Raw genomic sequence first — 18,332 nt, 5'->3', positions numbered from 1 at the left:
ATCAAAAATAAGGGGGGGGTAGTTTTTTAACCCCCCGCTTAGTTTTGACAAAAATCAAAAATAAGGGGGGGGGGTAGTTTTTAACCCCCCCCTTAATTTTGCGCAAAATTAAAACCTTTTACTGGCCAAAGTCAATAAATAAGGAAATTATGCCCCAAAACATGAATATCCCTGTAATAAGGTTTCCCCTCTGGTATACTGTATTTTCTTGATTTACCTCACTCAACTTTCTGGCGTGTGTACAGTGAAAAAACTACCCCCCCCTTATTTTTGATTTTCTTCAAAATTAAGGGGGGGGTTAAGTCTTTGCCTTGCTGAGCACTTTTCCTCCTTGCCGTTTTCCAGACATTAAAAAACTACCCCCCCCTTATTTTTGATTTTTGTCAAAACTAAGCGGGGGGGGGGGGGGTTTCGGTGCTCCAGTCTACCACATGTAAGCAAGTACCAAAGCTTTCCTGTAAATAGGGATATTTTAGTATGTTCATTTTCGTCTATTAATTTTAAACTTTGCACTGAGGAGTTTAGACAATTGTGCTTATATAATTGTCTTAAAAAATGGTCGATCATATTTCCTATTTTTATCTTTAATTCTTACATACCTACTATAGTTTACAAGAGTCAAAGCATCGTAGATTAAAAACCAAATAGGTATCCTTTTATAAAAAGTAGTAAGGTTTTTTTTGTCTGAATCTTAAGATTTCAATATCTACTAAACAGAAAGTGATACATTTTAAGGTTGCTTGACATAGATGAATTCCACTATAGTTCTATGCCATTTTCTGTTCACTTCTTATCCCTTTAAATACAAAGCCCGTAAACTGCTAGGAAATTAGTGTAGAACGAGATATTTTTTTCCCCTAGAGGTGTCGCATCTAAGCAAGACGTCCAAGCTTTTTTTAAATACAAAAATAACCTTTCTCTTTGTAAGATTATCAGAATTAAACTTGTTTATTATATTTTAGAAGATGATCAAGATAGTATTGATCACCGGGACTCTGAGAAGCGGACACCTCTCCATGCTGCTGCGTATATGGTATGTTCTTGTTACACCAGTTTTATTCACCTTATACCAACAACGAAATTAATTCGGGAAAATCACGAAACCTATACTAAAATATAAATGGACGACCTTTTTATCTGCCCTGCAAAGATTATTTTAGATTAATTTACTATGGCATACTTTTATTTACATTTATAGGGATTCGCTTATTGTGTAAATAGGCTATTCTTTTATTTCCCACTTTGGGTCAAATTTCTACTTGTAAAAGTGTAATCTGAATCTGATATAAGGTTTAAACAACATTTACTTTTTTTCTGACCTCAGAGCATAGATTACATTATCATACTACCAAAACTGCATTAGGTACCAAATCTTTTTCATTTCTAAGAAAAAGTGGAAAAATATAATATTTGTATTTATGTGTAATATCTTATTTCGCAAATTAACTTTTTTTATACAATACTTGCTAAAATCAATTTTATTGATAATCACTGGTAGTTTACATAATATTAAAAGCCATCAGATAACCCTAATTAAAAAAAACAGTTTACAGTTCTTTTTTCTTAAAAAAAAGGGGGGGGGGTTAATGCAACCATCTCGTAATCAGTGAGCAAATGGCACTTACAATTTGAATTTCGATCTGAAATTTTGCATGAGTAATCCTTGGTAGGTCTATTTTCCCTAAATCGAACAAAAAGTTGAAAAAGTAACGGCGAACGGCTCAGCCGTTAGCCGTTTTTTGGCTATTTTTAGGGCAAATCTGCCATAAAGGGGGGGGGGTTTTAATGCAACCATCTCGTAATCAATGTATAAATGGCACTTAGAATTCGAATTTTGATCTGAAATTTTGCATGAGTAATCCTTGGTAGGTTTATTTTCCCTAAATCGAAAAAAAAGTTATAAAGTAACGGCTAACGGCTCAGCCGTTTAGCCGTTTTTTTTGGCTATTTTTAGGGCAAATCTGTCATAAATTACGTAGAAATCAACTTTTTAAAACATATTTTTGCTTTAAATCATGTTAAATGATACAAAAAAAACATTTTTTAGATTTCTAGTACCAGCAACTACCGGCTAGAACCGTTTGAAAACGTTTTGGATAGGAAAAAAACATTATGTGGAGAGAGGTTTCGTGATGGATTTCGCTTGAAAATACCCAACAAATGGCTAAACGGATGAGCCGCCAGCCGTTAGCCGCTACTTTTCCAACTTTTTGTTCGATTTAGGGAAAATAGACCTACCAAGGATTACTCATGCAAAATTTCAGATCAAAATTCGAATTCTAAGTGCCATTTATACATTGATTACGAGATGGTTGCATTAAAAACCCCCCCCTTATGTAGGAATCAATTTTTGAAACATATTTTTGCTTTAAATCATGTGAAATAATACAAAAAAAAAAACATTTTTAGATTTCTAGTACCAGCAACTAGCGGCTAGAACCGTTTGAAACGTTTTGGAGCAGCATAGAGTATTATGTGGAGATAGGTTTCGTGATGATTTGCCTTGAAATAGTTTTAAAAATGGCCTAACTGCTGAGCCGCCAGCCGTTAGCCGTTACTTTTCCAACTTTTTGTTCAATTTAGGGGAAATAGACCTACTAAGGATTACTCATGTAAAATTCCAGATCAAAATTCGAATTCTAAGTGCCATTTGCTCACTGATTACGAGATGGTTGCATTAAAAAAAAAAACCTTATCTTATTAATTCTGCGGAATTATTGGACATAAGAGTACCTATTTTTGGATCATGGAAAAAAACGAAGTAGCGAGTTTAGTCGTATTTTCACAGTAGCTTTTGATACTTTATTTTAGGTTAGGTAAACATGATTGCCCTGCAGGGTAAGGAAATTTACCCCGCAGGGGCTAGAAATAGGAGAAAAGGTACTGTGAAAATACGACAAGACCCGATACTTCCATACGTTTATTTCCATGATCCTTTTTTTTGAAATTCTCAAATATTTAATTCCCTACAGACCATATTATATGTATACACATAAATATTTAGTTCTATGAATATGAATTCAAGTATTTGTGAAAACCAGGATTTTAATTTTACGTCAGTTAGTTGATAAAAAGTAGAAAAATATTTGTTCATGTTTTTACTAAATATTTCCTTGATTTTATAATTGTATTATGTACCTAATAGGTTGCATTTTAAAAGATACAAAAGGGTCAATTTCATTCATAGTATGAGAAACTAAAAGCTTTTCTATAATTAGGCTAGGTCTGTACGTGACGGATATCTCGTATCTTTAATGTTAATTTTTTTTTTATCGATTTCAAGCTGCATGGTGATTCCTGTAACAGTTAGGAACAATTTTAAAGTGTAGATATTCTTTAATCATTACTTACCAAAAAGTCCGTTTGTATATTTTATGGATAACGATTTTTGGCTATTAAAAACATTTTTTTAAAGGGAGGGGGGGGCGGAAGTGACACTTTTTGAAACCAAAACTCAAAGTCAAAGGAACTCAACTAAATAAAGAGTTGCAGCTCTGAGATTTGGCATGGCAGTTGTTTTATAGAGGTACAATATGGAACTGTGAAGAAACGGTGGTGGAACCACCGCTCCCGCCGAAATTTATTTTTGCCTTTTCTCGTCAAATTAGAAAATTTTCAATCATCTGAGATAATATTTTTCTTTCATAAAAATTTCACTTATATTTTCACTTGACACTTGAAATATTTCAAACATGCCAATATTATTGTCAAATATATTGACCAGCCTCATACTTCTAGTAAAACCACACTTCTCTTCTTCTGCATTAGCAGCCTTCCATTTTCCTGTTGTTCCTTTTATTTGTATTTGGCGAGAAAAGGTGAAAAAAAATCGGCGGGAAACGGTGGTTTTCGGCGGGAGCTGCAGTTCCGCCGCCGTTTCTTCACAGTTCCATATTATACCTCTTTAAAGCAACAGCCATGTCAAATCTCATAGCTGTAACTCTTTATTTAGTTGAGTTCCTTTGACTTTTAGTTTTGGTTTCAAAAAGTGTCACTTCCGCCTGCCCCTTATTATTATTAATAAAAGGAAACATCAATGTCTTTTTTAATTAATTTCTAAATTAGTTTTTTCTCAGAAGTATTAGTAGTGGGTTTATAATAAGATCTTTATTTAAGTTCTTGACCTTAATGGGTTTTTCAATTTCTGCATTGAGAAATAAGATATTATACAACTTGCGACCGTAGCTTATACGCATCTGCTCTTCATCAGGAAGGTGATGCTTTCGAATCTTGGATCAACACTGCCTAAAAAATAAGTACGTTAAAAAAAGTTTCTACTGCTAATAGTTAAAGTAGGAGGGCCCTTAACAGTTGCAAATCATTACTTTGCACGGTTAGGACTTCAAGACAAAGGTCGTGCAATAAAGAGAGATCGGCTCTCCAGAGTTATCCTTGGTTGTTGGACTTGGCATTGCTTTGTTATGGGCAGGAGCCTTACCCTTACGAGTAAATAAGATATTATTATACAACTATTTTTTAGGGAGATCCCGAGATTGTAAGACTGCTAATAGAATATGGTGCTAGAATTAATGTTAAGGTAAGTTATTCAATTAGTACAGCTGCCAACCTATAATTAAGGAAGCTTAAATGTCCAACCGCACGCAAGTTCCTCTGTTAGACCCCTTGATAACCTACAATTATCCTTTCTCACACTATCTTAGTGATGCTTTATAAATGTTTAGGTTGGTTTTAGGTTATAATTCTAGAACGTCAACTTTCACTTCCCACGAGACTAGGGGCGAAATAGCTAGTTCCAATAAAATCAGCCGTCGTAACTATATTTCTATGCAGTAATGTCTAGTAGTGTGTATGTGTGTCTGTCCTAATGAAATTTTGCGTGTCTTTTTTTGACTTTCATTTTTATCAACTTGTAAGTTTCAGAATATAATTTCTATGCGTTTTTGGGGTTTGTAGGGTTATCTGTACATAAAAGGACAGTAATCTTTTTTTTCATTTCAAAAAGGCTTCAGTGTCCATGAAGACTAATATTGTTTTAATTTAAAACTGATTTACTTACCTATTCAATGTTAGTTAGATTTCATTTATTTATTGTTAGTTAGATCAAAACAAAACACTTGACATAAAAAAACATCTTACCACGTTCAACAAAAAAAGGGTATAAAATACAAACACTAGCTTCTTTATTATTGTAATCTAGCGGCTCTTATTTTCGGGGATTTTTTCAATAACCATATCAGTTCAGCGGTTAGCGAGATTTTTTGCTTCACTCACAGACAGACACTTTTTTACTGTAAGGCTTTACTGGCTTTCGTACTGATTTTTGAACAATTGTTAAAATGTATTAATTTGGTTTAGGACAGCCAATGGTTGTATCCCCTCCATAGAGCATGTGCCTCAATAAATCTACCTAAAGTAAGTGACATTTCTTAAATTTTGCTTTCCCTAAATCTGCGGGGTTAACCTAACCTGTAATAAACGAAATAAATGAAAAACTTATCTAACCCCTCTTATTTTCAATTCATTAAAAAAATATGGGGAAGGTTTTCTGTGCTTGAGGGAACACACGGATTCTGGTATTTAATTTGATACCAAAAATGGAAAGTTAGCTATTAATGGATTCAGATTGAAATCTCTGAATTATTATGAAAAATATTAAAAGAATTTAATTTACAAGAAATGTTTATGAAACTAACTAAAACCTATGCTTAAATAGTCTAAAAGTGCTGAAGGAAATGATTTTTAATGGTTGTTGTAGGCCAAGGATATAGTTTCAATTCTTCTTGACAATGAGGCTGATGTTAATGCAAGGTAACATTTTTAGATTGAGGTTTTTAAGTCACAGTTGCTCATATATGGCTGTGTCCGTAGGTTCGATTGTACTGTACTCTTAACCAGTTTGGAAAAATGTATTGTTTACATAATGTTTTTATGCATTTTCTTTATTATTTAAGGATGTAAGTTTTTCTCTAAATGATTTTATCTAAACTTACAATTTATTGATCTCTATGAAGTAACAAACAAAAATGGAACTTTTAAATTCAAATTATTTTTATACAGAGGAAATAGATAGGTATAATTTATCTTTTTTGTTTTATAATAAGCCAAAACAGATATACTAATATGTAAGTTTGAGTTTTGATGATTAAAAAGGTTTTTTCCTTGTTTCTATATTCCTGTAATGTAATGAGGTACAAGACATATTTAGTAGCATTACACTAATTGGATGATTTCTATATAATATGTCAAAAAATGTACTGCTATGAGAAATAATGAACATTTTTTGTTACTTGTTCTAATTGCTGCGTTCTGAGTACCATAAATAATTAGGTGATTTCAAAAAAATTTACTGTTAGGTACTGCTAACCCCCCCTCTTTTTTTGAATGAACAGTTATTTTCTTGTACCCGATATAACCTGACCAAAATTATTAAACAGACGAAAAACTACCCCCCACATTTTTTTTTTATATATGGGGGAGGGGAGGGTATTAGTGCTCAACAAGGCACTTTGTGTGAAAGTCCTAATTAGTAGAATAATAATTTAGAATTATAGCTGCTAACTAAATAGTATCGTCACTTATAATTAGCAGGGACAAATATACATTATAGGAAAGAAAATTAAATATAAACAGTATTTATGGAAAATGTACATTTTAGATTCAAACTTATTGATTTCTTATAATATTATAATCCTCATTGTTTGAGATAGACATGCATTATTGGTTTAATGTCTTTGTTATATAAGAAATTAAACATTTGAGAGATGTTTTTGATGTATAAGTCATGGAAAGTTTTGCTAATTTAGTCATAAATGTTTTACAATAGTCGAGAAAGCTTCCTGAAAATAAGGCCCCCTTTTCATCCAGACTTAATTAAAGATATTGAAACCTAATTACTCCTAATTAAGAGACAAATCGCTGCGTACCTGTCTTCACATAGCTGCCAAGCACAACTCTGTAGATTCAATTCAACTTATTCTAAATCAGAATCTTAACAGTATCGATGTTTCTGACAGGTAAATAACTTTTTTTATTTGTTATTATAAGCAAAGCAACTCTGTAACTAACCTTGTTCTGGTACCAGAATAAAGTGAGTAAGTTATTTGTAAGTTTGGGCTATGATTAATGTTTTGCCGTCGTTCTGTCGGTCATGCTACAAAAGACATATTCAAATTTTGTGATTTACGTATTGTTGTTTAGCGGCTACACCACCTAGAGGCCTCTAGGGGCACTTTAGGTGGGGAGAGTCGAATTTGATAACCCAATTTCTTATTTCAGATTTTAAAAGAATAAGTAAAAAAAAATTTGGGGGTGGTAAATTTTTTTTTGGGGGGTGGGATGCTCCACATTCATTTTTAATTTTAGTTGAAAAAAATAAAATAAAAATGGGGGGGTAATTTTTTTCTAGGGGCAATTTTTCTTGGGAGGGTGGTGGTACCCTCCTCCAAAATAGTTATAAACATTCTCGGGACCTATGAGAAGACACCCTGTTAAGGAGATCGGTTCAGCGGTTAGCGAGATCCTCCGGTACACACAAACAAACAGACATCCTGTTACTTTATTATAAGGACTGTATTATTCTAGATACTTTATGACTACTGAACATCTACTTTATAAATCCATAAGTTTTTGCTTTGCTACTTATGGATGCTGTCATCCTTGTTATTTTTATAAAGTATTTCCTTGTTGTTTTAACCTTAAGGCCGCGCTTCTTAATTATATCATATTTCTTGTTCAGTAGGAAAATAAGAAAACAAAAGAAATATGTAGGTAATAAGTATTTGTTTTTATGTTTCCTCATAATTCTAACTATGCCCAATAAAAAAAAATTACAGATACATTCTGTAAGGTACATGCTAGGTTATGTTACCAACTTATCATTCATTTTGTACAGATTATACCTACATATTTTTCTTTGTTTTTATTGCTATAAAATCTAAACCTCTTGATGCACGAATGCGAGTAAGTGATTTGGAGCACCTTCCAGCAGTGACCCTGAGTATTTTTTAGTGAATATACTAGGTTACGTTTAATCCTATAGTTTTACCGATTAAAAACATAAAGTTTTACAATATTATTATATAAAAAAAACTTTGAAATGTTAAGCATTTTTTGACGCAATGTCATCAAATGCTTTATTGAGTTTAAAAAACAAAATAATATAACACGGCAAAAATCATTAAATGCTGTAAATTGCAAAAGTAAAGCAATTCTAAACATACATTTTTTATCGTAATAATAAACTTTTGTCGAAGTTACAGTTTAAACTAAACAAAACCATAATAAAACCATGGTGAAACAAGTATTTTTGAAATGTTGTTTTTATTTAGGTCAGGACGTACGGCCCTCCATTATGCCTGCCAAGAAGGACACATGGAGATGGTCCAACTTTTAATACAGGTTAGTAAAATTATTGAAGGGGGGGGGGGAGGGAGGGGGCTATACACTAATAGGAAATTAAGTTTTGGTATAAAATTTTGCACTAGACGTACGGACTTGTTTTTACAGTTAGGGATTCAATTATGTTAAATGATTGGATCCACCTGTAAAACTTTTAAATTGAGTTTTGGCACTTTCATTTTAGGAGCTAGTGGGGTAAAACATCCAAGTTAAAATTTGTTCTGATCTTATTGAAAAAAGTGCTTCTCAGGGTGGCGTTAGAATGTAATCATTTTTGTTTCAAGCATTGATTCAATTTTAATTGTAGAATGGTGCCAAAGTGAATATGTCAGATAAGAAGGAAAGACGTCCTATTCATGTCACTGCTATACAGGTGAGTGAGAGCGTACCTTTTCTATACTGTTTTTACGTCACTATGTCAAAACGGTTAGATTTATTGTATTTTTAGGTTAGGTTATAGAAACAAAGCCCAAAATAGCCTAAATCTAAAGATAAACTAGTCTATCCAGGACCTATGTAAAGATTCCCTAAAAAAGAAAAATCAATCGGTTCAGTAGTTAATGAAATCTTAACATCAGACAAAAAAACCTTACTACCTTATACAATAAGATTTTTCATAAAACGTTTATACCTATGTAAATCAAAATAATAAAAAATATAAAAGTCAATTCAATTACATATATCTACTACATAAATCATTTAATAATAGTTATTTCTTTCATCGTATTATAAACGGCTTTCCGCGGATATAGAATGTACAATTATAAGATTAAAACCAGTTTTTTAGCCCCGAGGTGCCGAAGGCACGGGCTAAAAAACTGGTTTTAATCTTATGATTGTACATTTTTATATTCGTAGAAAGCTGGATATAATACGATGCTAGACATAGTTTTTTCGTATGGATGAGAACCGGTTCCTATCCACCGGATTCGAATGAATACGAGAAAAATCATTATTTCTAATGCCACTTATCTTAAAGTATTAATGACACTTCAAATGATAAATATTTATTATTTACGCACTAGGTGTTTTAACAATAATGCATTCGGCCGGATTATGCAACCAAAAAATATATAAAAATCACTTAATCCAAAAGTTTTTTTTGATATGTTTAGTTCACTCCTTTTTTTCATTATAGTGAGTACACATCAATTTATCGTTCAATGTACGTCTATCACTTTAGATCCATTCATCTTATTTTATTTGATTGAATTGAAGATTAGGAGTTTCAATAGAAAATAAACAAAGCAAAAAATATGTGTTTTTTTTATCAAATATGCTTAAGCCGCATTTTTATACATTTAAGATGCATGCTAAGATATAAAACACAATTTGAGTGTTTTTAAAAACATTGTCGTAAAAGTACAAACTTTATGAATGTACTCAAAATAGCGGTGTATTATTACTTCTGCTTACATGGTTCTTTTTTCATTGCAATATTACTTAAGCAAAAACTTTCCCTTGTCCTTTACTTTACTCTTATCTTTTTTCGTGATATAAGCGGCTACGCCTCTAGAGACTTCATTGTATGTACAATTTCACAAAGGAGTTGTAAGCCTTCTCTGGACCTAAAAGAATTGGTCAAGCGCGCGGTTAGCGAAGTTCTTCGCTACAGAAAAATACACAGACATTCTGTCACTTTTATATGAGGATTGTATCGTTTTTTTCTAATTTGAAACCAGTATTTCGGAGCCGGAGCCGTAGAGGTGCCATATTTTGCCGGAGCCGTAATTTTCGTTAAAAACGGCTCCGGCTCCGGACTAGATAAATAAAGAGATTTTTTTACAAATTATAATTTGGTAACTATGTTTTTTCATGTACAAATGCCCTTTTTTTCAAGTCCATTTTTTATCAAAAATTGAACTTTTAAAACCTTCAAAAGTCAATAATAAAAAATATTTTTTTTTTAATGGGAAAAAAATATGTCGAGTTTTTCTTGATTTTAGGCCGGAGCCGGATCCGGAGCCGTATTTCCAGATACGGCTCCGCGGATCCAGAACCGCACCAAAATCAAACGGCTTTGAAACGCTGTTTGAAACACTTAGATACTTTACTGGAAGCCAGGGCTTACCACAATAACATACTGACCTTAAAAACTTTTCTTCCAACTTTATGGTGTCTTCTAACAAAACTTTTGTTGTGTAAAGTATCCCAGGGAGTAAGATTATATTATACTGGTCCACATTTTTTTAAATACATTTTCGTTGGCTCAAAAATTTTGGGGACTTAAACTAGCAGTATCTATTTTTCCACCAATATATTTGATAAACAGAAGTAGTAATTTTATCTAACATAATATGGGTGTACGTTAATTGTTCGTCCATTTTCTTATCCCGTAAGAAATGAACTACATTACCCTGGAGGGAAAAAACAATACGTGTCAAATAAATTTGAAACCTTTCCCTCTTTTAGTGAATGCAAAACTAAAGTTTTTTTAATAGAAAGAATACATAATTCTTGTCTTTATCTAAAATAATGATATTTTTTGTTAATAAATGGAATAGAAAAGAATACTTCCCCATCATACTAAAACTTTGTCTAAACTATATATATGTATAAAGTTACACAGAGTATTTTGTAATAATCGTAAAAATAAGTATTAATGAAGGAGCAATGGCGTACAGTCATAGCTAAGCTTTCTATAATACAAAGTAGAATAATGTCTGTCTGTCCGCCTGAAGCTTAAGATCTCGGTAACCGCTGCCGATTGGGCTCTACTCTTCAGGGAATGTAACTTCTGGTCCTGTTGTGGTTTTAAGCTATTTTCATGAGGGTTAAGACACAATCTGTACTTTTAAAATTAAACTAAATGTATATTATTGTTTTCAGGGTAATATTGAAGTATTGGATATATTAGTGAGCGCTGGTGCTGATATTAATGCCAGGTATTTTAAAAATTTGATTTATTATCCGAATTTTGACAATGGCAGGACCTATATGGAATAAACCCCAGATAGATAAGTGTAAACTTTATTTTTTCCCTTAATTCTTTTTCTTTCACTTAATTCTTATTTATGTTGAATATTCAATAAAAGAAGGGTAATCTGTATATAATAGAAGTATGCTGTCTGCAAGTTTGGGTTCTTTTAAGGCTCCATAAGTCAACTATTATTTTCCCTACTAAAAAAGTGTTTAGACTTAAGTCACTTATTCAAAAGAAATAATTATTTGATCAATGTTTCTATAATAGATTAGGTCAGGTTAGGTAATATTTTGCACTGGGTGGGTAGCCTCGCAGGTTTTAGGCACAGGAAAAAACAACCTCCTTTTATTTCAATTTATTTAAAACTAATGGCTGGGGCGTTTTCAGTGCTCAATAGGCACTTTGCGAGAAAGTTTTTAAACTTGTTGATTTACTTTAAGGGACAAGGATAAGATGACCGCTCTACATTTCGCTTGTGCTGCAGGTAAAAAATATTTTGTGATTTGGTTCTTGCAGTTGCAATATTTGGTTTTAATCAGGGTGCCGGAGCCGGAGCCGGGAGCAGCAACATTTTTGGTGGAGCCGGATCCGGAGCCGTATTTTTCGTTAAAAACGGCTCCGGCTCCAGATTAGCCAAAAGTGATTTTTTAAAGTAATAATATAATTTGGCAAAGGTCTATTTCCATATAATAAACTGAAAAACTATTGTTACTTAACAAATAGACACACATCCTTCTACTTTTATATAGCTATAATCAAATAAAAGCAAAATATTTTATATTATTTATTTTATTTTATCAATTTCAATAATGAACAAAAGTTGATATATTAATTTTAAGGTAGGAGCCGGAGCCGCATCAAAATTAAACGGCTCCGACACCCTGGTTTTAATGATTGTGAGACGCGTGCGGAATTAATAACACACTTAATTGTCAGGGAGGGAGGAGACATTGGGCTGTTGATACTTAAGTCCCTGAAGTTTTATAATAACTTTGGGGACTTTTATTAAATTTTGATTGGTTGGTTAATAAAGTTGAGTGTTCAAATGTTTAAAACAATAATTATGATGTATAGAAGTGGTTATTTGGTGTATTATTATGGGGGATGTACATTAATTTATCGGTGATTGTCTTATCCCTTTTAAATCCCTGCTTAATTGTGCAGGACACCTGGACATGGTGACAACTCTGCTGGATAGAGATGCAAAGCCAAACTTGAGGAATAATTTTGGTAACACGTGTTTGCATTTAGGTAAACTAATTTCATATTATAATATACCAGTGTATATTTTGCATGGGATTTCCGTCTAAGGGGGGAGGTTTAAAGAATATATAGGGGGGGGGGGATGAAAAATTTATTTGTACTAAAAACATTAGCTGATACAATTCTGAAGAAAGAAATTTGAAATAAAAACCCTCAAAATGATTATAAATTTAATTTTACCTAAGAGGGTAAAATTAATTTTTTTTCAGCATGGGGAAAAATGATATTTGTGCAGAATATACGCCCCTGAAAAATAAAAATATTCGTACAGAGATCAACGGATCTATAGTATACAGACTGGCCAGAGTGTACGTTTTGTACGTTACGCATCGAATCTGTGTACGTTCTGGACGTTATTTTGATATGTGTGCGTAACGTATTTTGAAATTTGTATTTTTGTACGTTTTACGTTTTTTTTAAAAATAATAAGAATCAAATATTAGCAGAAAAGTAATTTGTATGTTTTGTACGAAAATTTTAACAAAAACTATAGGTGTATTATTAGTAGCGAAGCTACTCTATAATTCGAAATGTCCGTCCGTCTGAGACAAAGTGGGGGAAACGTGATTTTCTCGCCTCCTATAAAAGATAGACAGCTGAAATTTTTAGTGAAGATTCTTATAACATATGCCCATCTAATCTATACATTGTTTTGTCCAACCGTCTGTCATTTGGGGTGCTAGATCGATTCCTACATTTTCATGTTTTTCTGATTTTCTCAACTTCTTTTTAAGATAATGGGCTGAAATTTTCAGGGATTGCTTAAATTTACATTTTACATATTTTCCTTAAGTTTTATTACGATTTTTATATTAATAGGGGTGCTAGATCGATTCCTAGATTTTTAGGTTTTCTATTGTTTTCTCAATTCCTATTCAAAATTTACAGCTGAAATTATCAGGGATTGAATATGCTAATAGTCTACATATTTCCATCAAGTTTCATTAATATTTGTTTATATATTGTGGTGCTAGATCGATTCCAATTTTCCGTGATTTAAGGGTTGCATGATTTTGAAGTTTTCGCCATTTCCCTATTTCATCAAATATATAGGATGACACTGGTATATGGTAAATATATTCATAAAATACATTCATAATTTCTGAGCTTCGCTACTTATGGATGCTGTCATCCTTGTATTAAATAAATTCAATAGGTATTATCTTAAATTTTCATAGAACAAAAACATGTAATGTAAATTATGCATATTTGTTATTAGAACTTACAGTTTAAATTTATGGATTTGAAATATATGTCCTAAAGATTTAGTTTAAACTATTAAACAGAAAGAGATATGCAGTTGACTAAATTCAAGTTTAAATGCATTTCATGCAACTACCCCTTTAATAGATTTTACGATAATTTTTTTCAAATTCTTTATATACTTGGGTAAATTTTCCGAGATATCATATGGTGCTCAGTTTAGGATTAAGAAGTCTTATTTTTTGGTATCTTCAGTTTTTAAAGAATAAGAATCAAATATAAGTATAAAAGTATTTGTATATTTATTTGTATTTGTACAAAAAGTATTACAAAAATAGTATATTATCTATAATACAAAGTAGAATGATGTCTGTCTGTCTGCTTGTCCGTCTGTATATCAGAAGCTTAATATCTCAGTAACCACTGAACCTATTGGGCTCTACTCTTCATGGAATATACCTAAGAGTCCTGTGATGGTTTTTTGCTATTTTCTTTGGGGGAGGGACACTTAAAGCTTTTTACTTTCTACTAGGATTAGAGGCTTCGTCCCCTCTTTTATAGAATCGTTTGTTGGAAATTTGTCAAAAAAAAATATAAAAAAAGATTGTGATTATTTTTTTCATTTAGGCTTCGCCCCAGGGTGCGGTGGGGGTTCCCCCACCCCGCTGATTTGCATTAGTTTACAAAAATAAATTGAGGGTTGGTTGATTTTTTTGGGAGGTAGGGTTTCCCACACTCTAAGAAAATAGCCTAAAACTACCACAGGACCAGTAGATATATTCCCTGAAGATTAGAATTTAAAACCCAATCTGTTCAGCGGTTACCAAGATCTTAAGCTTTAGACAGACAGGCATTGATTTACTTTGTATTAAAGACTAGTATTTTCTGAGATCTTTAGCAATAGACAAAATAACCCTATATCCTATTATATGTTTATCCTATAAATCCTTTTTTTCTGTAACGAAGAATCTCGCTAACTGCTGAATCGACATGATCTTTGTGAGGTTGTAGGCTATTTTCTCGGTAACTGTGTGAAGTAGTTATGAAAATCTTAAGCATCAGACCCAAAACTTACTACTTTATTTAATAGAATATACTTAGTACGTAATAACAGGATGTATGTCTCTCTGTCAGTTTATTTGTACCGAAGGTTCTCGCTAACCGCTAAACCGATATGGTTCTCCTTTACAGGGTAGCTTCTCATAGGTCCTGGGAGAGGGTACAACAACCCTCCCAAGAGAAACTACTCTTAGAAAAAAATCACCACCCTTCCCCTATTTATTCTTTCTTTTTAAAATTGAAATCAGAAATGGGGATGGTCTACTTCCCCCTCCCTCACTAAAAAATTTATTAGCGAAGCTACTCTATAATCACTTTGTCAGTCCGTTATGCTATTGGAGAAACGTGATTTTCTCGGCTCCTGTTTTTTGATTGAATAAGTTCACATTCTACATATTTTCATTGAGATTTGCCTTTTGGTTGGGTGCTAGATCTATTCCTAGATTTTCTTTTTTTCATGGTTTTCTCGACTTCTATTCAAGATAGACGGCTGAAATTTTCAGGGAATAAATAAATTCACATTCTACATATTTTCAAAAAGTTTCTTTAAGGTTTGTCTATTTGTTGCAGTGCTAGATCGATTCCTAGATGTATAGGTTTTTGTGATTTTCACAACTCATATTCCTGATAGTCGGTTGTAATTTTAAGGGATTGTATTAGTTTTCATTCTTAATACTTCCACTAAATTTCATTGAGATTTGCTTATTGGTTGGGGGGCTGAATTTATTCCTAGATTTTCACGTTATTATATATTTTTCAAAGGTTTTGTAATTTATTTAAATAAGTTAAATGCTTATTTTTTACGACACTACTCTATAGTTTATATAGTTCCCAGATTTCCATCAATAACTTTTGAGCTTCGCTACTTAAGGATGTTGTCATCCTTGTTTTTTACTTTTTATTTTTAAATAAAAAAAAATGGGTTTTTGAATTCAACTCCACCCCCCCCCCCCCCTAATCAAGTTCCTCTAGAGGCCTCTAAGGGCGTAGTCGCTGGTCCTTATAATAGGATATACTTTGTACATAATAACTATTTTGGGGAAGAGTATCACCATCCACCCTCCCAAGAGAAATTGACTTTAGAAAAAAAACTACCTCCTCCCCCCAAAAATGAATTTTAATTGCTCACTGATTTTAAGTTAATTTTTTTCCAGATGTCTATACATAACTTTTGAGCTTCGCTACTTATGTATGTTGTCATCCATGTTTTTTTTTATTGAATTCAACTCTCTCCTCCTCAAGTGCCCCTAGAGGCCTTTAGGAGCGTAGACGCTAGTTCTTTTGAATAGAGTAATAGGATATCTTGTGTCTGTCAGTTCGCTATGGTTTTCCTTTACAGGTAGCTGCTAGTAGACTAAAATGTATTGATAATAGGTAACTAGGAAATTATTTAACTTATTTTTATTAGGAATGTACGTTCTTGTACGTTTTTTTACTTTTTTTATGTACGTAACGTATTTTTTGTGTGTACGTTATGTACGTTTTTTATTTTCAAAATTGGCTGGCCAGTCTGAGTATAGATGTATATACAGACAACTACCTCCCTTCAATTTTCAAAAACCTCTTTCGTCTGCCTCTAAATAATTTTCTGCTACTTAGCTGTGTTAATATACGCGATACCATTGGACAATGACCCAATAGGAAGGTTGCACAAGACGATTGCGATGGGGAGATACAGTTATTTAACCCTTTCTCCCATTAGTGTTTTACTCTAATCTGAGAATAGCAAGAAATTAGAATAGAGGAAATAACATTTTTACGCTTTTTTTCTTAGAGCTAAACTTTTTCTATTGACTAAAGTTGTATGGTATACTTATTTATATTGGTCTTTAAGAGTGAGCTTATCTGTTTTTCTGTTGTTAAAGAATTTTTCAGAATTGTAGATTTCTATTTTCACTAGCTATTTTAATTTAACCAGTTAATAGTTTCCAGTTTTATTTTGAAACTGATAAATATCATCGAAATTGGTTTCTAAACCTGCGGATATTAATCAGTTTTAAGCCATACTGGAAAACTTATTTATAGCATCGTATTTTAGACAGTATACCGCGGATATTAAAATTAAAAATTAAAACCAACTTTAATAGCCTTCAGGGACCGAAGCCCTGGCCTTGTTTTAATATCAGGGTGGGCATACAAAAAACCCACCCAAAAAAACCCACCAAGATTTTTTTTAAAAAACCCACTGAAAAAAACCCGAGGTTTTTTGGGTTTTTGAAAAAACATTGAAATTTCACGTTAAAATTTACAAATTAAACATCTATTTACTTAAAGACTAGGATCTAATAACATTTTAAAGCAAATTTTACCTAAAAAACGGAAAAAAATATAAAGTAATTATATAAATGATGCTCTACTTATTGTTCAAATGTTTATGAAATTACTTTCTCTCAAAACTTAATTTCAGAAAACGCTTTGCTACTAAATTGATGATATATAAATTGTGTAAATTACATAATCATAATTGATTTTTTAAACTAAAACATAACAATTTATGAAAGGAAATAGTTACAGTGGCGTGCAGAGGGTTTTATTAAGGGGATGTAAAAAAGGGAAGACCTTAATAATTTCTGGGAGGGGGGGGGGGGGTGTTGACAGCATAAGAATAGAGCAGGAGGTTCATGTTTTAAAGCTTTTAACCTTCCCTCCCCCTTAATAGAATATTTTGTGCACCATTGCTAATAAGGGTTTATAATAGATCGGAATGCCAGCTTTCTTCATTATCTATCTTGTTTATTGTGAAATCTTGCTTACCTTTTACCTACAACAACATAAACATTAATATTTCATCAATATATCAAATGTATTTGACTCCTAAATGAAAAAACCCAATAAAACCCGAAAAAACCCAATAAAACCCAGGGTTTTAAGGGTTTTTATGGGTTGGGTTGGGCTTTTTAAAAAAACCCTGGGTTTTTCCCCACCCTGTTTAATATTCGTGAAAAATTGTCTGTAATACGATGATATACATTATTTTTCTGTATAGCTGAGAACCGGTTCAAATCCAGCGGATATTAGTCGGTTTGAAAGCCTTACTGCACTGTAAATAACAATCAAAATTTTGTTCATAAGTAACAATACCATTATTTAGCTGCACTGAATGGGCATACAAATATTCTGACTGAACTTATTGGAGAAGGTACGTTTCCATTTGCATATGTTTGTTTATATTTAGATGAATTGACGTCCTTTTTAGGGGTTTGAACCTTAAGGGGGTTAAAAATGAGAGAACCTTTTTAAACTTTTATGGATGTTGTCATACTTTTCAGTTTTAACTTTTTGCCACAAAAATAGACAAAAAGTTTTGATAATATTGATTTAGGGTTGGAAGTGAATGATACAAACAAATCTGGTCAAACTGCTTTGCACCTCTCCACTAGACATAATCTTGACGAACACATGGAGTCTTGTCTAGCTATTCTTCTAGTAGAAGTAAGTATAAATAACTTCTATCTATCTGCTCCTAGACATAATCTAGACATATGGAGTCTTGTATACTGTATAGCTATTCTTCTAGTAGTGTATA

The 18,332-nt window shown here is 32.4% G+C and overlaps 1 protein-coding gene across 17 annotated transcripts in view; it reads left to right on the top strand.

Moving 5' to 3' along the window:
• Window positions 1-18,332, top strand: part of LOC145326750 (uncharacterized) — an 83,420-nt gene that overhangs the window by 1,793 nt on the left and 63,295 nt on the right. For all 17 annotated transcript variants that reach the window (XM_080170152.1, XM_080170146.1, XM_080170149.1 and 14 more), the window contains exons 3-14: window positions 963-1,033; window positions 4,481-4,537; window positions 5,317-5,373; window positions 5,717-5,769; window positions 6,867-6,974; window positions 8,289-8,358; window positions 8,666-8,731; window positions 11,188-11,243; window positions 11,722-11,765; window positions 12,446-12,532; window positions 17,898-17,945; window positions 18,129-18,238. In XM_080170152.1, the coding sequence (XP_080026278.1) occupies window positions 963-1,033; window positions 4,481-4,537; window positions 5,317-5,373; window positions 5,717-5,769; window positions 6,867-6,974; window positions 8,289-8,358; window positions 8,666-8,731; window positions 11,188-11,243; window positions 11,722-11,765; window positions 12,446-12,532; window positions 17,898-17,945; window positions 18,129-18,238 (827 nt within the window). The remainder of the gene's footprint in view (window positions 1-962; window positions 1,034-4,480; window positions 4,538-5,316; window positions 5,374-5,716; window positions 5,770-6,866; window positions 6,975-8,288; window positions 8,359-8,665; window positions 8,732-11,187; window positions 11,244-11,721; window positions 11,766-12,445; window positions 12,533-17,897; window positions 17,946-18,128; window positions 18,239-18,332) is intronic.

This window comes from Acartia tonsa, chromosome 8 (assembly GCF_053477335.1).
Source record: "Acartia tonsa isolate MP-2025a chromosome 8, ASM5347733v1, whole genome shotgun sequence".
NCBI classification, from domain to species: domain Eukaryota; kingdom Metazoa; phylum Arthropoda; class Copepoda; order Calanoida; family Acartiidae; genus Acartia; species Acartia tonsa.
The sequence above is the reverse complement of the archived record's forward strand: the minus strand, read 5'-3'. Positions and strand labels throughout refer to the sequence as shown.